Source organism: Chlamydotis macqueenii, chromosome 3 (assembly GCF_036417535.1).
Source record: "Chlamydotis macqueenii isolate bChlMac1 chromosome 3, bChlMac1.mat, whole genome shotgun sequence".
NCBI classification, from domain to species: domain Eukaryota; kingdom Metazoa; phylum Chordata; class Aves; order Otidiformes; family Otididae; genus Chlamydotis; species Chlamydotis macqueenii.
The window spans coordinates 104,713,523-104,733,234 of record NC_141558.1 but is presented as its reverse complement, the minus strand read 5'-3'; the positions used below and the strand labels follow the sequence as shown (position 1 = coordinate 104,733,234).

The 19,712-nt window shown below is 45.1% G+C and overlaps 1 protein-coding gene across 1 annotated transcript; it reads left to right on the top strand.

Annotated features, from left to right (window-relative positions):
* Window positions 1-2,133: 2,133 nt before the first annotated feature.
* SF3B5 (splicing factor 3b subunit 5) lies at window positions 2,134-2,818 on the top strand. The gene has a single exon (XM_010119065.2). The coding sequence runs from the start codon at window positions 2,198-2,200 to the stop codon at window positions 2,456-2,458; it is 261 nt and encodes an 86-aa protein (XP_010117367.2). The 5' UTR covers window positions 2,134-2,197; the 3' UTR covers window positions 2,459-2,818.
* Window positions 2,819-19,712: the final 16,894 nt, after the last annotated feature.

Here is a 19,712-nt window from a genome sequence, read left to right as displayed (position 1 = left end):
AATATCCTAGAATGAAAAATTATTCAGGAATTCTAATTGCACAAGCAAATTACCACTCAGTGATAATTCTCTCTGTATAAAATGTACACTTGTGCACACATGCCTACTTACATCCTCTCCCTCCCCACAGTAACTTACTGTTCCTAAACTTGAAATGAAAGTGGCAAAGTGCAGGCATCCAATTTGGACAGACCTAACTAGAAAAACAAAGCTCAAAACCAGATTTTATTTTTGCATGGAAGAAGAAATGGAGATTAAGGGAATATAATTCAAAGTTATCTGCCGAAACTTTGTATTTTTCAGGTGAAACTTGAAGTTCAGTAATTATTTGTTACTTGCTCACTTTACTATCTATTTTTTCTTACTAATATTGGTAAACTTGTACTCTCAAAGGTTTTCTTGATGAAAGCCAATATATAGTGACGTTTTGGTACATATTTTCCCAGAGCTCTGGATACCTGAATTCAGTGGTTTAATCTTGCCCACTATCAAGCTTGCTGAAAATTTCAGGTTTACACTTCCCTTTAAGGGTATTTTTTTGAACTAGAACCATAATGTCTGTTTGGTTTAATGCAACTATTACTCCTAGAAACTCCTTCAATAGCTGCAAGACATGGATAAGCTTCTGGGCATCTTTTCTGTTTCGAACACTGATTTATTATTTTAATCAATGCACCTCCTGGCTTAAGAGTTTCCAAGATGATAACTTGAAAGCAACTCTGAGATCTGTCCTGTGTGTCACTGGGTTGGCACTGAACATCTATTAAAAGTTAGCATCCTTCATAACATCCCGCTCTTTAGAAAGATACCATTTTAAAAAGAAATTACAGCTTTCCCATGTTCAGACTACGTCTTTCTTTAGCATATATAGGAAGTCCTGAGGAGTGGTGTTTGGTTGGTTGGTTCTTCTCTCTTGGTCTCTCTGGAAGAAACCACAGAATGCAATTGCTGTATCCAGCTGTGTAACCCGCTTCCTCCTAAGTAAGCCTTGATAGCAATAAGTCAACAGAACCTCATAATAATAATACTACTAAAAAAATCAGAGTCCTCATTTAGGTTTTTTTGCACTAATGGGTAAAGACACTTCAGGACATTGTTTTGACATTGCTTTCTGTGGCCTAGGTTTTATAAGACACTTGCTTTTAAACAAGGGGCTTAGAATCATCTCGGTTTTCACAGAATATTTCTGTGGTTTTCTTTTGACTACAAGGTGTTTACAAGGACAGGAAGAAATATCTCAGTGTCCTATTGGAAAATTTCTGGCAATGTGTCTTTCCTATTTTAAAACAAGTAATTAAAAACAGTACTATCACATGAAAGCATGAATCATTTCATGCATTTTAAACTTAACATTATGTAAGCTCTTGAAGAGAGCTGGAGAAGAAGGACAAGTTATTTTCTGGATGATAAAATTTATTTCAAGCTCCACTTTGACCAAAGAAGATGGGCAATGCAATTTATAGTTTCTGTGGCTTTTATATCTGCTTGTGAGTTTAATATTCATGTAAAATACTACCTGCACTGTCAAAAAGTCTTTTTCAACAGTGACACTTAATTTAGGCTTAAATCCCTTGACTCCGCCTGGGGAAAAGTAACTAAGAGCTCCCCACCTTACACAGGAACCTGGGATGAGACCTGCAGTACTTGTCCTCAACAGCGTGCAACAGAACTAACCTTACAATTTTGGGAGGACCCTCAAATGCTGTGCACTTTTTTAGCCTTTCTCTATACGGACTTCTTGTAGGAGGGCTGCCACGGGAAGCACTGTGTGGCTCTCTACCCAAGCGAAGGGCTGAGGACAAGGAGTGCTTGGGATTGCGCTTGGCAGCTCCTGGCTGTTTTTCTGGCAGCTTTGTCTTTCTTCAGAGCCAGACTTCCTGTGTCACCTGTGCAGGAAGCAAAAATGAGACGCAATTGATATAGAGACAGCGTCAGGAGCGGGGACAAGCGGCGCCCTCAAGCACCTGCCTCAGGGTTTCTCTTTACACGCAAGGCCTCAGAGCCGGGGCGGGGCGGGATGAAGACTACAACTCCCGTCATGCCCTTCCGGACGCGCATGCGCACTCTGTCCCACCAACGGCCAGGCGGGGAAAATAGCTGCTGCGCCCCGGCGGAAAAGGTGCCTGGCGCGAAGCGACGTCACTTCCGCTCGCCATTTCTGTGGAGGCTGCTGACAGCGCTGCGTACCGCCGCCACCATGACAGACCGCTACACCATCCACAGCCAGCTGGAGCACCTGCAGTCCAAGTACATCGGGACGGGCCACGCCGACACCACCAAGTGGGAGTGGCTGGTGAACCAGCACCGGGACTCGTACTGCTCCTACATGGGCCACTTCGACCTGCTCAACTACTTCGCCATCGCCGAGAACGAGAGCAAGGCGCGCGTCCGCTTCAACCTCATGGAGAAGATGCTGCAGCCCTGCGGGCCGCCCGCCGACAAGCCCGACGAGTCCTAGCCGGGTCCCGGCCCCGGCCCCGGGGCGGTGTGCCGTCGGGGCGGGCTGGCCGGAGCCAGCGGTGGCCCGGCTGGGCTCAGCTGAGGCCGCCCGCCTGCCAGCCGAGACTGAGACTGAGCCCTGCAGCGCTGGGCTGCCCCTGCGCCCGCGGGAAGGTCCAAGGGGCTGCCCCAGTCATCACGGGGAGCCTTGGCGTCTGCGGCCCTCCGCACGCGTGCGCCCTCCACTTTTTTCCCTGTGTTTTCCCCTCGAAGGACTCCGTCTTGTAAAATGCCTGCTTCTGGACAGCTGCAGCTGTTAACTGTACAATCGTTTGGATTTTTTAAAAATGGAAAATAATAAAACTTACTGGGAATTTTGCATGTTTTGTTTGGTAATCTGCTAATAAGAGCCCTTTGTCCTAAAAGGAGTGCTGATTACTCAGATTAAGCGTTTTGATACAACCGTCCAAGCTGTGAGTCTCAGGTACTTTATAGATAGCATTTTCCCAGCTGGGCTGATCAGTGCTTGCTTATCAAAACTATGTTTGGAGGAGAGAGGAAGCTTGCTGACACTCCAAGGGTTTGATTTGTGAATAGCCTTTATTGTGTGGAGTCATTTGTGGTACAGCATAAGTCAATGGCTCTAGCGCTTTAAAACTTTTCTTTAAGTTTCTTGCCTTATCTTTCTCTCTGTACTTTGAATTCCAAACCTTGATTGTTTCTGATCCAACATAGATTTTTTTTTTTTTCACTAATGCTTTCCAGTCATCTAGTGCTTAAATTTTTTTTTCTATATTACACTCTAAACAAGTGTATTAATGTAGAATTAGACACTGTTAATATGGAACAGGTGCTGCAGGGGCTTGGGAAAAGCTGAACTGACTTGCTAGATGACTTCTCCAAATTTTCCTTTCCAAGAGGAACATAAGGGTTACTTGCTGCTATTTTGAAGTAAAATGCATGAAGGTGACACAAATCAGACTGCAAACAGAACTGATGTTGATCGTGATTTATCACTTTAAAATAGACTTTCTATTCACTTGTCACAGTAAAAATAAATGTTGAGTTCTCATGACTGGGAAGGCCTTAGAGTAAAAGATAGAGATAGGCTGCTTGGAGAAATTAGGTCTCTCTTTTCTGACATGGAACACTGTAACTATGGGTGATGTTATTTTTTTTTTATTTGGTGTAGGTTTTTTGGTTTTACATTGGAGAGGCAAGTTTAGTGTTTTCTGAGCCTATTAATACTGTATGCAAGCTTACCACTGATTTTTTTTTTTTTTCTTAAATTAGCATCTCCAAAGTTTTGAGTGATAAACTTCTCACACTCTTTATTGGGTCTTACAAAACTAAGCTATTTGTAGAAATGTAATAAAGTGAGAAAAAGCGTTCAAGCTCCTGAGCCTATGTTCAAGTCAGTACATCCACCTTCTGAATAATTTAAAGATGGTGTTTTTCTAGTTCTGTTGCACATACTGAGATGAAGGCACAGGTGAAGTGGTCCTAAATAGATTTTTACCTGCAAGTTTTGTGAGGAACTACTGCCATTTCCAGTAAATGAGGGGGACTTGTAGAAAACTCCAGGTTTTTGATTGTCGTGCAAGCTGGTGCAGGTCATCTAAAGAGCGTCTGTTTCTCACATACTGAGGAACATGGCTGAAAGGTTTTCCTTAACTTGACTGCAGGCACTTCTTAGTAGACATGCAATGCAGTCTTGCGGAAATTGAGCAAAATTTGTACTTAAGCAAGTTTCCTGTTACTGTTACTCTTAATAAAACTGTATTCTGTGACTAAATCATAGAAACTTACCTTTTACCTGTACAAACAGGCAATGTGCTCAGTGAAAAAAGGTGACATGGGAGCGTCCCATGGGGAAAGCTGCTGTTCCTATTTCTCTTGCCTTGCATAAACCATAGCTACTCTTGTCCAGAGAGAAAAAAAAAAGATCGGAAGCGTAAATTACTTCATTGCATTCCCCCTCGAGTGGTTCTGTAAGGTGTTTTGTCTGCTGGCAGCCAACATGCAGTTGATGGGTGCAGCAGACAGCGACGCCGTGGTGAATTCACTGATGGCAAAGGGGCTTCAGCCTCTCCTAGGGCTTAGGAGTGGAAAAGCTGGAGTGAGAATGCAGAGGCTTTTGTAATGGATTGGAAAGTGAACTTGCAATATTTTGTGAAGACAAATCTGTTTCCCATGGAAGAAAAAACAGAAACTGTGCAACTCAATCCACTCCTGCATGAAGTATAACTTAAAAAAACTTTTCAAGGAAAATTTCTTTGAGTATAAACTGCTACCAGTGAGCTCTGTCCATGGATATTCTCAGTGCTGTCTCAATACATTTTAAAATGTGAGCAACAAATACATGACACAGAAGTAAAGATTAATGCCCGCCTTGCAGGCCAGCTCTTCTCTGTAAAGGTCAGAGAGCCTTCGGGAACAAGACAGGTGATGAGTGAACTTGCTGGTTCTGCTGATGTACTCGCTCAAATCCCAGTTAAGCACATGCCTCTGGTTTATTGTGGTTGGAAAAGGTTTTTAGAGTGTCCGTACGAAGTAACGATTGTGAAACATTATGAACGCTTTCTTAAGAAATAGAGAAAAACAAAGGGAAGTTAGAATTCCTAAGAATTCAAGGCAAAGAGAATTGGGAGACACTGAAGAGTGTCTATAGTATTTTTCCTAAATCCCAAAGCATTTTTAAAACCAATGCAGGGAGTGAGCTCTTTTACATTTTAGTATTGGAAAGTGTAAAAGCATCCTAAGAGTAGAGTTAGTTACCCACCCCGCTGGGCTGCATCTGCTTTTTCACCCCTGTCCTTAATGAAAGCTGAAAGGCACTGTTTGTTTATAAATTGGCTTGATGCTTGCGTTGTGTTCTTGTTACATCCAAGCAGTATGGCTTTAACTGGGCTTCCCACTGAGATTTCTGGCTCATTTTCCCGAGTTTCTGTGGCTCAGTTTCACATAGTGTGAAGTGTGAAAAACAAAACTGTTCCCAAGGTGATGTGCAGTGTATTTGGTAAGAAGGAATTTGACCTGTTTTTGTTACACTAGTGCACATATCTTTGTAAATTCTCTGTAGAGTAGAACATATATGCACTTTTAATTTAAAAAAAAAATCTAATAGATATTATATGTAGTAATTAATTGCTGTTTAGCTAAAAATAGAATACTGGAACGATGTTATCTAGGATTTATGAATACAGTGAGAAGTAAGAGGATGGCAGGTGAAAGGAGAAAGGTTTGCTTCTGGTGCCTTACTTATAGATGATTCAAGAGAAGATGAACCAAGCTTGACCCTTACAGAAAGAGCATGCAAAGCTTCATGCTACAACAGTTTATTTTGCTTATAAATGGGATATACTTAATCCAGAAAATATTATCGTAGAAGTGCACTGCCACCATCATTTTTAATTATGTTTGTTACCATTCTCTTGATAATGTGTCTCTCTTGTTACACCAGGTAGCATAACTGTGAGGATTAATAATCATTTTATAAATTAACAAATCTTGGCAGTTTACTCAAGTTTCTATATTCCAGTTACTTTTCATTATAAGTGATTTTTTTTTTTTTTTGCTACAGCAGAGGGCAGCAAATTATGCTGCTATTCAACTGAAGGCATAGGTAACTAATAGAATTGCATGCTATCTTGCAAAATTCCTTTGAAAAAATAGATTGATACTTAAAAAAAAAATTGCTAAAACTTTCCAAGAGGCAGAAATTTTAGCTTTTTCCAATGGGATAGTTCTAAGGTTCAAAACATACATGATACTTTTTTATTCACCATGGGTGAATAGAGCAGCATGGGAGCCCTAACACAATACCATAGCTCTATAGTTCTTAATACCTTCATTTTTTAATTTTCTGATTTATCAGGATGATAGCAGCACATTAGTTAACATTTGCACAGTGAAACAATTGTAGTAGTGACTTATTTTCTGCAAACTGTAAAATTTGGGCCACTTCTTTCACTGTAGTCATAGTCAGCATAAAACTTAGTTGGTTTTAGGATTATTTGCATATGTTAAATATTCATGGCTTGTAACGTTCATAGTCTGGTTTTGCATCACGATTTTACTTCAGCACATCAGATAATTCCTTTTTAAAGCTGAGTTAGTTTAAGCATCACTGGTTTATGAATCCTTGTCAGTCAGAGCTCTGTTGGTTTGGTTCTGTTTCACCACTGATTTCACAGATTTTCTAAAGCAAAATGAAAAAAAAAAAAAAAGCCAAAGGACCTATTTGGTTTCATAGTACACAAAAGGGTCTTAAATGTGCGTTTACAACTTTTTTCATTTCTTCTACATCGTTAAAATTTAACCATGCAATATTTCATTTTAGTACTATTATTGTAATACATTCCTAAATCTATGCTCTCGTTACTTACTAAAAATGCACGTTTTCCACTGCCCTGAGGCCCAAAAAGAACTTGAATGCATTTAAAATGGGTCAAACGTGGCACACGTCAGGAAGTTAGTCATCCTTTTTTGAAAATTCCATTAATGTTCCCTTATTTCTTGTCTATTTGCCATTCTCCTTCTGTATTCCTCTTTTTCTGCATTTCAATCAGATTTGATCTGACAAAAACCCTGCGAATGTAATACAGTGCAGGATATTCTGTGGTGCCCTTTGGAGCTGAGCCATCATTCTCTGCTATCATGAAGAAACGTATCAGGATGCTAACGTACCTGAATGGTTCCAACTGCTCAAAAATACAACTGTAATAACATTTTTCTTGGGTTCAGAACTGTAACCTTTCGCTTTCTCATTTTCATGCCAGCTCGATAATTACTTTTTATTGCAGTAGCACACAAAATATGCTGGACTTCTCTTCCTCACCTCATTAGCCTGTACCAGAACAGTCTCTGCTACAAATAGTTCATAACTGGAATTTATTTTGAAACCCACCTCAAAGAGCTGAAATCGTCCATCTCACTTATCTAATCAAACTCCTTGAGTTTTGTGAAAAACAAATTTAGTCCAAAGAACTGATACTCTTCTGGTTATGGATGAATGACAGTTCAAATTCCATGTAAGTTAAAAAAAAAATCAATTTGGAGGTGATTCGTGTGAAATTAGAATTGTAATTAATCCTAATATTTCCCAGCCTAGCAATTTTCCCATCATGTATCAGCAACTACACTTGATCCTCACATTTTTAGTATGCATTGAATACTAAAGATTTAGTATTTTACGTACTGTCTGAACTACAGAATTAATGGAGAAGACAAAAGACACTTAGAGGAGGTGGAATGTTTTTGTTAAATGTAGTTTGTCAAGAACAAGCAGTGAACTTCCAATGTCATGACTAGGACCTGGTTAGGAGGAGTTAGCAGGGTCTCCACGGGCTGTCTGGAGAGTGACAGACCCAGCCACGGACTGGGAAAGTGGCTTGTGCCTGTGCCAGGGCTTTGGGACTTTGCCAAGGAGCTGCAACAGACCTTCGTACAAGTGGTGTTTAAAGAGCTATACACTGCTTTTCATTGCTTCTTAAAATGTCTTCCTTCTAAGACATTTGTCCTGAAGCAGGGATTTGCAGACAAATCTGCAAGCAATTTGACTTCTTGTGCCACGGAGCTCACTGCTGCTGTCCTGGGGTGACCCTGGGAAGCCCTGGGAGTGAGCAAGCGCCTTGGCAGACAGCTCCCCCAGTGCTCTGCTTCGTGATTTTGTTCCCCCAGTATTTTGACTGCTTGTTTATGATGAGGCTTTAAGGGAGATGATCCATATGCTCATCAAGCAAGCTGCGGAAAGCAGCTAGGCCTGTGGGATCTCAGCAGAGCGTAGGACGACTGTCTTGGTGGAAAGCCAAGACTTGGGGCAGTGCAGGGGCACAGGGCTTTGCTCACTCTTAAGCAAGGATTTACCAATCTGAGCAGGGCTGTTGAGTATTCAGTCTATTTGTCATCCAGACCTGGATCTTACCCAGCTTTTGCCATCTTAGCTGGAGCTTCCTGTTGAAACGCAGAGAGAGCTTCAAGTGCTCACATCTCACAGTACCTTATGGACCACAGGGACTGTTTTGGTCAGTAAGCAGAGATGAAGCACTCCAGGCTTTCACAGTTTGGCACACTGAAGAACTCATGTTAGAGGTAAAATGTTCCCTCCCCTGTGAAACTGGTCCAGATTAGGGGCAATCTCTTCTCTGCTTTCACTCTTACACGCCGCCGTCTGTGCACCGTCCCTGTCTAGGTGCTTTGCAAGCAAGGGAGAAGCCCCCAAAGGGCTTACAATCTATTCAGAACTTCTGGAGAGCCCAGCTGAGCACTCAGGATACCAACATATGTGAAATCCAGCAGAAAAGAAGGTCCCCTAGGAAAGCTGATGGAATAAGGGCCAGGGACATCTCTTTGCAGCTGCACGGAATTCATACCAAAATCTTATGGCTGAGAGCTCCAGAACATGAGCCTTGTCCTGCCAAAGATATCACTCCAAGCTGCTCTTTCCTTCTCAGATACGGTGCACAGTGCAGATGAGACAAAGAAAAGCCAAATTTAAAACTCTGAAAATGAATTGAAGCATCACTTCCCAACACATGCCCCTCCCCAGTGAGACTGCAAGCACCAGCAGGGAGAAAGTGGGCTGGAGTCAGCGATGCATGAGAACCATGTTGAGACACTATCTTTTGGGCATAATACATGTTTACTAGGAAATGAGGAGGTGTGGGGCAGTAGGGTTAAGGAATTACAGTGCTTAATAATTCTGAGAGGGAAAGATTTAATCTCTCATGCTGCCCATATGGCAGTTAGCTCTAAGCCTTTTGCTGAAAGCTTATCTCCCCCCACCACTTCTCCAAGGATGCCACCAGAAAAGCGAACATTGTGAACCAGGAACAGAGCGTTTTTCTTGGCAAAGCTGAGTGGAGGACTTCTCGACTTGTCTACACAAAGATAATAAGGGAGGATGTGAATGCAGAGTAAAATGCCTTTTCCTGGCTATCACTCCGTGGGGATGCTCTTTTCCTGCAATAAAGATATCTTAAACTGAAGATAAGGACTCAGGAACCAGTTACGTGCGGTAAAATAACTGTGAGGACACATCAGCTGCTCTTTAGGTAGTGCCCAGTGCATATCCTTACTTCAGTGTCAAACAAAATGTCTTCTGCCTCTTTCTTTGGAGGCACTTTCCTTGCATCACTGGGGCACAGCAGGAAAAACAAAACAAAACAAAACAAGAAAACCAGGAGAAAATCCTTTCAGGCAGCTGCCACAAATTAGTAATCTACAATGTGCTGCAAGTTCAAGCCCTGATTTCCCTCGACTGTATTTGGTGTGCCATTTAGGAAACCAGCTGCGATAATTCAGGATAAGTCCCTCCTGCTGAAGGATAAGAGTGCCTCGGCAGACCCGTGAGCAAAGGGTTGCAGCTAACTTACCAGGGCCTTGTGACTGGGTCCTGAAGATGTAGAGGATGACAGCTAAGACAGCGGGGCAGTCGTTGCTTACAGGCATCTCCAATTTCTTGGTAGTGGGTGGGTGAGAAGATGGCTCAAGGGACCCGGGGTTGCATACCCATGAAAGAATACTTCATATATTTTGCAGCTTCATCTGGTTGTGTTTAGGGGTGTTGGGTGGGTCATATAAAGAGTTTTTCTTAGAAAAGCAGTAGCTGCTGGTCACAACCAAAATGTGCTGGTTTTGCCAGCTGAGGTGGATCTGTGGCTGCCCTTGGCTCTGCAGGATGGGGCAGGGGTGCTGTGGGGCATTTCCAAGGGCACGCTGCACCCCTGCCGCTCCCACGCACCCCGCCAGCACTCGGCTTACCCCACCAGGCCCCGGGCACCCGTTTGGGGCACCTGAAACCCAGTGGTCGACCCAGTAAATCTTTTCTGTCATTGGGAAGGGTTTCACACGTCAGAGGGCAGCTACAGCCTTTGGTGGCTCGTTGCCTTTCCCCGCCGCTCGAGCCCTCTCTGACTTGCCTCTGCTGAGCTACCACGGGGTGCATAGGGTGAATGGAAGGAGTGACTGGGTTCTCTCCAGTTTTCTGCTTGGTTTGGAGACTACCCCCATGTAATCCCGCAGCTCCGCTTGCAGGGTTTCTTTTGTTACCTGCTGGGATTTAATCAGAGGTATTTGGGTCCCGTCTAGGGGATCAGAGAAAAGGGACTGTTGCTGCTGCAGTAAAGGAGACAGCATTGCGGCTGAATTCCCAGGGAGCAGAGCCAAAGTGTTGCTATTTTCCCGCAAGCTGGGGAACTAAGGAATTCCAGGCCTCTCTGTGGCTTCCTTCACATACCACGTCCTTCACTGTCTCCCTGATGTCAACGGATCTCTGAGCAAGAGGTCAACGCTGAGCCTGGCTGTTGTCCTTGGTGTAGCCTCAGTGCAGACCACCACATCCCCCTTCTTGCTCAGTCTTCTTGCTTGCCCTTCCCATCCCTTTTTTCCCCTGTAAGCAGCCAGTTATGCCGTGACACACCACCCACAGCTATGGCACTGTTTTGCTACTGCTTGACCTCCCAGCCATGCAACACTTCTTCCTGGCGTTGATACCTCAATTTCCTTTTTTTTTAATTATGTTTGAGGAGAAAAAAAAGCAATCTTACTTTGGCAAAGCCAATTAGCCTATGACTAATTGCTCTGCTTTGGGCTGTCAGTGAGCAACTGGCTTGTGTCAACTGCCCAGAGGAATAATTTGGGGAAGACTGGAGCTCCAGATTAATTCTATATGTATACATTTTGAGATACAAATCCTGGAGGACTGGAGACTTTCCAGGACTGAATTCTCCCCCCAGCCAAATGCCATCCATGGAGTTTATAAAAGCAGTCTAGACGGGGAGCAGTAACTCCCAGCAGCTTTTCTGTGGTGCCAGGGTCTGTTCCGTTCCAGGTGGTGTTAAACCCACATGCACCCATTGCAAAGTTGTGTCCAGCATGATGTGCTGGAGCCTGTAGGCACCTGCTGATGCCTCGCATCCCACCAGGACTTGCCTCTCTCGCCGCACTGGGCAGCTGGTGGCTACCTCGCTGACGGGGAGCGCAGCTGCAATGAGAGGAAGACCAGGAGCTTTGCCAGCTGTGGGTGCCCATGCTGCAATGCAAAGGGCTGTCTTCTTCTGGGGGACTTAGCTGGATGGATGATGTACAGCTCTACTTGCTTTTTCTGCTGCCCCTGCAGATCATCCCAAATCCTGCAGTCAGGCCTCAGGAGCACAGGTCATACTCCATACCAGTATCTATAGCATCATGCAGCATTTGCTTGCATGTAGGCCAATCCCACGGGGCTGAGTATCATTTCCTGGGCCACACGAGCATCCTTCAGCTCCCTACGGTGCCCTGACTTGTTTCCCCACATCTTCCAGCTTTTGCAACAAGGGATGTGTGGTTTTACAGAGCATCACCTCCTTCCCCACGCACTGCATGGGAAAGATGGCCTGTTTCTGGGCCAGACAATCAGAAGGTATCAGTGTGGACATCACTGAAGCTGATTAGCTGAAAGGAAGTTTTTTGACCCCAGCATGGATTTCCTGGGACAGGAAGAGGGAGCACTAAGAGAAGGAGAGGATGTGGTGAGCATAAAGCTCTTTTTAGCCCTGGGCACCAGGCGGTGCAGATGGCAGTCCCCGTGGTGTAATGGAGGACGGGCTGCATGGGGTGGCTTGATACAGCCCTTCTCCTGCCTTCCAAAAAACTCATCCAAATTGCTCCTGAAAACTGTCTTGATACTGTTATTTTCTCTCTCATGGCACAGGAACAGAAAACCTCAGGGCTTTTAGGAGCAGCAGTGGCAAAAAAAAATCTGACGATGAACTGACATTCCATGCGTGTGTGTGTGTGTATTATACACAGAGTGGTTCAGCAGTCGGATAATGTATTTTTAAGTGCTACTCCTTCCAAGTATCATCTTGGCACACTCCAGATATCTATCTTCACTTGCAAACCAAAGGAAGACTGATTCATCTTGAAAATCTGTTTGCTAGACACTTTAAAGTTGTGGCTTATGAAAACATACTCTTCTCAAGGATGATGCTTTGTTTGTCGTTTCACATTGCATAGAAGTGTTGTGGATGTGCAGAGCCTACAAACAAACCCTTCACCTTCTTGTAAGAACACTACAGCCACTTGTCAGATATGCCGGAAACAAGTATGTGCCAGGAAAAAAAAAAAAAAATTGAAAAGGGCAGGAGTCTGCACCACGGACAACACAAGAGCTCGAGCACTCTGAAGCAACAGCAGATCTTGTCCTTCTGTTTTTGCCCTGCTTTTCAAACTAGTTGATTTAACATAATGTGATTGTTGTACCTACTGTGAAGGCCACTCACCATTGTGATTCCTCCTTTGTTGTGTACCTGGGAGGAGGACTCGTGTGTACCTGGGGGAGGACTCTGTAACACTCACATCTGCTTATTTTCAGCTTCAAATCCCTCCTTAAATCTTTTGATTTTTATAGTACTTCCAAGAGACTTGACAGTGATTAAATCCTGAGTAAGACGGCCACCTATTGGGCTATCTCCACATTTCTTCATGCTCTTCCATATCTCTCTAGAGATATTCCATGCCCATTCCATGCTGATGGTTTTGGATCTGCTTTGTTTTCTTTGGGTGGTTGGTTAGATGGGCTTTGAGCTGTTGATCCAACAGTGCTTTTTGTGCGTCTTTCCTCATTGAAATATACCACCTAGTTGCTTTGTACCACCCAGTTGCTCAGGAACTCATTTACTGGCAGGGCAGGTTTTAATGCACAAAGGTGTGATTGCTGTTTGCAATGATGTTGCCAAATGAGTTGCATACCCTTGGTAGCTGGAAGCCCTGGTCCCCACTGCAGGAGCAGGGTGACAACCCTCAGATGGTGGGGCTGGACACGCACATGGAGGGGGCTCCCACAGCTGCTGGCCTGCCAGCGCCCACCCTGCCAGCAGTGGGGCCCAAACCAGACACCAGGCATCTCCTGAGCTGCTCATCCCTGTGCATCCACTGGCTTCTGCTGTGCCCTGGATGGGTGGCACAAAACCTCTACCCTGCTCCCATTTTGGGCTTCTCCATGGGCTAACAGGCAGCCAGGAGTCTTCTCCACTGCCAAGCTACCTGTGCACATACCGTGGCTGAATTCAGGCTCTGTGCTATTAATGGAAAGCTGACAACGTAGCTGGGTGTAGAAGGTGTTGGTGCTATGGCCCTGGCAACATGTAATGTGTCATAACAGGTCTTTTGTTGGCTCTCCCAAGGTAATACCTGAGTGCATTAAGACACTCTTCTTCTCTTGTGGAAATCAGTTTTCTAAATAGTGTGTTCCACTCAAAGACAGCAATAAAAAAGGTGTCCCCTGCTTTTCTTTCTTCTTTTCTCTCCTCCTTCTCTTTCCCTTCCTCTTCATCTTCCATCCTCCTCCTCTCCTTCCCCTTCTTTCTCCTCCTTCTCATCCTCCTTCTCCTCCTCATCCTCATCTTCATCCTTATCCTCTTCCTTCTTTTCTCCTTTTCCTTCCTCTTCTTCTTATTTCATCTGCTCATTCTTCTTCTCCTCCTCATCCTTTTCCTGCTCTTCATCCTCCTTTTTTAATCATATTGACCCTGAAACATGTCAAAGCAATTTCTTTGATCTTCCTGTGAAGGAAGCCTCCTTTTGCCCCCTCCACCGCTGCCACCACTTCGCTGCTGTGGGGCTGACCCATCCCCTCAGCCAGCTGGCCTGTAGCCACTGATCTCTCCTCTGCACCAGGATCTGCACCCTCTGCTACCTGAAAAGAGGGCTGCCCCGCTCACGATTCTCACTCTTTCCCTCCTTTCACACTTTTCTTCCCCGTACATGTACACAAGCCCTTTCTGAGATGTGCAGAATAATGTTAGTTCACTAATGTTTCCAGCTCCTTGCCCTGAAAACAGCTGGGCTCTAAGTCAGCGGTGCAGTTTTGGGTGAGCAAGGTGGCAAGGGGAGGCTGCGCTGAACAGCAGCACACACCCTTCCCCCATGCCCTTACCTTCCAAAGTGAGTGGGGTGCAGGAGGGTTCAGACCCAGTGGCCCTTGACCCTCTCTCCTGGCTGCTGGCACACCCCAGGAAGGGGAAGCTGTGGCTGGAAGAAGAGTCAGCCAGGGTTCCCCAGCTGCAGGATGGGTGTAGACTGGTCCAGGTACTCACAGCAGCCAGGGCTGGGCCAGGTGGCAGGAGGAGGCGTGGGGAGGAGCGCAAGAGAGGACAGGCCCAGGTTGATGGTCGAGATTGAGATGTTCAGCCATCTGTTTGAGCGCTTCATCCTGTTTCCCCTATCTCTGTGCCATCCATATCTGGTGCTTTGGTTTGCCCTCCAAGGTTCAATTGTCTTATGTCTTTGCTGAACAGCATTTAAGGGAGTAGGTCAGTGACGCAGACTTTGCCAACAAGCCGGGGACCACCATGCCAGCAATATCTGCTGGTGTCTCCATCTGCTCCAGCGTGTAGAAAAGAGAAGAAGTGGTTGACCATCAGTGACAGAAAAATTGAAGGCTCCGGAGTGTTGCCTAGGGAGCATCCCCTGTCCTCAGAGAAACTTTAACATTTCAACATGTATTTTTGTTCACTTCGATGAAATGAAAAAACAAAATATGGAAAGATTTTTTTTGCAACAAGGTATTCCAAACTGTTTTGGTTAGGGATAGTTTAAACATAAATTTTATTTTATGGTATGACAGTTTACACCAAGTGAAGAAAATGGAATCCAACATAATAAAACCACTTGAAATAAAACGCTAAGATGCCTTTTAAAACTATTTTTTGACACTTTGATGAAGATCAGTGCATTCTCCTGAAATATTTCAAGCGTAGTTAAGGCATTTTTCTACTTGAATAGTATTGTCTTGAAAACTTTTCACCGTTTTCAGTTGACCAAAAGCATTATCTCTTGCTGCAATTTAGCCATGAACCAGAAGGTGGGGCTTAATGTCTTGTAAGTGAACTAGAGGTGAAAGAATTTTTACGAAGTCCTTTGGATTGGAGGGCTTGAAATGTGTCTTCTCTCCCCGCTGTTTCGCAGAGGAAATCCTTCTGGATGAGCATGACAGCTCCCCAGGCCATAAAACCTCAAACTCAGGAGGCGTAGTGGTCACAGCCTGTCTGATCCCAGCACAATCTAATTAAGCCAAAATATCATCACCTAAGACACATCAAAGTCCAGAATCCTTGTACTGAGGGTGAGAATCATCGTGTCCCTGGAGATGCTGCTGACTTTCTTTGGGGTTACTGGGAAACTAATGAGTGGGAGAGAGAGGAGTGTTCACGTCATGTTTCTGCCCCAGCAGACACCAAGAGAGGTCCCTGCGTAGCTGCGGGCCAGAAGCTGGTCAGCTTGAGTCCTGCATAGTGGGTTGCGATGCTGTGCTTTGTGCGCCTCATGGCAATCTTGGGCCCACGCGAGTCCTTAAGGAGGCTCTTTCTGGCACCCAAACCACTGCTGCCTTGCAGTGGAAAGTGCTCCTGTACTGAGGTGTTAAACTCATCAACTGCAATTGTTGTGCTGCAGTAGCCTTTGGATAGCATGGACCCAAACCCCACAGTGCCTGAGGGACAAGTGTCTCAGATATTGAATCAGTTCTTTGTGAGGCCATGACAGAGCAGCAAGGATGGGTGAGGGTGTCTGCAGTGACCCGTGTTACTAGGATGTTGCACAGTAATGGGCCACACAAAAAGGAGCTTTCTGTTTAGACACACAATGTTGCTTAAGTCCACTCTGGGTCATGCTAGGTCATGTTTAGGTAGATAACTGGAAGCTGGCTAGCTTTGGCTAGCTGCTTTGTGGATGTGCTCAGGACTAAGATGTCATACTGAACAGTACTTGACTGAAAGCATAGCATCTCCCTCAGCTTTCCTCAGCTGTAGTTTGGGAGGAAGGATAGCTGCTTTCTCTGCAGGATGCAGGGAGTGTTTGGCTCAGAATGGCCCTTGTTCATGGTCCTCTTTTATGGGCCAGAAAGATGCAGTGTGGGTTCAGGTGTCTTTGATGCAAGTTCCTTTTCCTGAAGGATGTGGGTGGATGAGGTGTTGACACCTTCCCCATGTGTGAACTTTCTACTGAAATTGGGTGACCAGAGCAGCTGCTCTCTGTAGTAGCAACTCACATCACAGCCACAGAAATATCTTTTTTGGGGTCACACCAAAGTTTCACCTAGATCAGTGTCATGTCTTTGGCAATGGGCAGTTCTAGCCCCTGTTTGTCCTAAGGCTAACTTCCCACAGCCTCAATTTAGAGACACTTTGAAAAATGTTTAGGTACAGTGGACCCATTGAAAATCACTTCAGTTTGAATGCAGCAGATTCCTTTGGTTAGCCATCTAGGTGCTGGCAACATTGATTAGTGAAGATCCAGTTCTTTCAGTTTTACACCATTCCAATGAGTGGTACCAAACCATTTGCTCAAGACAGCAAAACCCAAGAGAAGTGGCCAAAAATTCGACCTATTGAATCAGAATGAGTGTTTCAGTGTCCTCTCATGAAAAAGAAATGAGAAATAATTTTCTGCAAATTTTATTTCAAAACAATAGTCCTGTCTTCTATTTCTATTTCTAGGTGTTTTATTAACAATGAAGATAAGCCCCACTGCATATTCGAAACACTCCTCTCTTTCGCATCCGGAAAAGAAATCAATAGATTCATAGCAATACTGGCACTTAGCAGAAGTTAACCACAACTAAGAGTGAGGTTAACATGGCAAACCAACTTGCTCAGGAAGTTCTTGAGACAAATCTGAAACACAGTGTTCCTGCCTGGCAAAGAGAACAAATTAAACATTTTTCTTATCCCTTAAAATGCACTTAAATGCCAGCATTCTCATGGGGATAATTGGCTTTTGAAAAGAATTAGCATCCAAATTATCTTAGTACCCACTTCCCCAGAAAAGAGTTGATTGTCCTTTATTTTCATAACCTCTGTGCCAAGAATCCCAAGTATGAGGAAATATGGAGTTCTGCATCCTACTTGCAGCAGCGGTTTTCCTTCAGGCCACCTCTTCTCCTGCCAGAAAAACTGATGCCGGTTCCCCTTGCAGTACGGTTTGGATGGGGCACTGCCACCCAGTGCAGCCCCGACTCTGAGGCACTGCAGCTATAGACCTTGTTAATTCTGGTGCCACCAGAGCCTGACAGAGGCTGAGGTCTTGTTCTTCTGGGTGTTATACAGCAGAAGAACAAGGAGACAAGAGATGAACCCTGCCAAGAAGGGCCTACAGGCAGAAAAAAGAAAGACATCCAGCAGCCAGGCACCAGAGAAATAACTGATGCTGAGATATAACCACGATGAGGTGAGGGTTTTTCAAAGGTGGGTGCCTGCGGAGGTAATCTAGATTACCTGGAAGTATAAATCTCATCTCCACCTGTCTGCATGGACATTCTCATTCAAACTGAAGATGACTCGGTTGATATTGTTAAGCCAGTTTCACCTCACAATTTTCATGAATTCCAGTGAATTTTTATGAGTGTCCCAATGTGGACAGGCCATGGTACAACTCCCTTTTCCAAGCTGGGGCTAGAGGAAGGAAGGATGGAAGGAAGGGGATTCATTCTGCTTAGACAGGGTCAGACATGAGAGAGCTGAGTGCCTTGTTAAAGGGATGAGACTTGTGCAGAGACCAGCCCTTCACAGTGATTTGTCACATGCAGAAAGTCTATAGAGGAGAAAGCAAGGCAATGTCAAAGGCTGAAGGATGATGGAGGCTGAGAAAGGTCACCTAGGGGAGGTCTGAAAGGTGAAAAGAGAAGCCTTTGATGAGGTGGAGCTAGTGGGTGCTAGGAAGCAAGAGGGCAAAAATAGAGAGTTAGGAAAATGATTGAGAGCAATGCTCTGAGGGAAGACATGTGCAAGAGCAGACAAAATTGGAAAGAGGAGGACTGCGAAATGATGCAAAAAGAAATGACAGATTTTAGAGAGACTGTGGAAGACAAAGAAACTGAAACATAGAAACAATCATATCCAGAGGAGAGAGCAAGCGAAAGATGGTATCCAGGAAAAGGACCAAGGGGACTTAGAGGAAGCTGATATTGACCTCTTAGACACAGAGAACAGTGCTAAAGCAGATATTGACATTGCAGTCAAGCAGACCGACAAGGGAGCAGTCCATGGCAAAGGCAAGATCCATTTCAGTGAGTATGAAACACAGACCACAGCTGCAGGACAAATCAAGGGGAGGTGAGAGTTGGTGAGGGTGTGGCTGGGAGGTGATGATGCAAGGGGAAGCTAAGGTCCAAGGGAGGTCATCCAAGTGTTATGATGGAACAGTAATGCCAGGATGGGGCAGGAAGAAGAGCTGGAGGAAGTGGTGATGATGGGAAGAGGGTGAGTAAAAGCAGGGAGGTGCTGTAATTAATAATAATGAGAAGAAAAGCCCAGCAGCTTCCCTCATCTTCCTCTTCCTGGAATAGAGGATGGGACCCAGTTGCTAAGAAAAGTGTGGAAGAGAAAAGGAAGGAGTGTAAGAGGACCATAAGGATGAAGAAATGGTGATATGCTATCTGGGGATGAGGGATGAAAGGCAAAAAGGGAGGAAATAGGACTAGGCAAAGGAAAACTGAGGGAGGACAAAGCAACAGTGCTGGGGAGGACAGGGAGGTGGGTGCAGTTGGAGAAGACCTTTTAAAAATGCTACTTGGACTCCAGGCTGCTTGCAATTTCTGACAGAAAGGGAGGGAAATGCAGGTCCCTGAGACTCAGAGGTGCCTCCTGCAGCTGCAGCATGCTCAAATCATCACTGGCTCTTCTGCCAGGCTGAGCTCCATTTCCCTTTGTGACACCTGGATCTCAACAGTCCCACAATCCACAGTCCCAGGCCAGGTGTTTCAGGTAAAAGTACCTTGTCCTTGAAGCAGAGAAAGAACTTCATCAATGCAAAGCTGGAGGATAAAACACCCCAAATGACACAAATGCCGCTGAAGAGCTTTGCCAGGGTGGCCCTATGCTGTGTTTCCAAACTGGTGCTTCAAGTATGGAGAGTCATCATGCGTTTCTCCTGAGGCAGCAGCTGCAGAGTTGTGCCTCTCACAGCACAGGTGGTCTCTTGTTCAGTGAAGCATCCTCCTTGTTGTCCTCCTTGGTCGCAGGCAGAGCCGGAGCATGTTGGTAGCATCCTCCAGCCCCATCTGGCAGCCCCAGCTGTGCCTGGGGAGCATGCTGCCCTCTGAGCTGCCCTCACCATGAGATCAGCCGGGAAATGCCATGCTGCTCTGGGGCCATCCATCTGAGCCCACAGGTCTGATGCAGATGGTAACTGCACGTTCAGGGAAACCTTCTTCAGGCGATGAGTCATAAGAGCCAAATATCAGCAGTGAGAGCACTGTAGCAGAAATATCCGGCTCTTGTAGGGTGGCAACC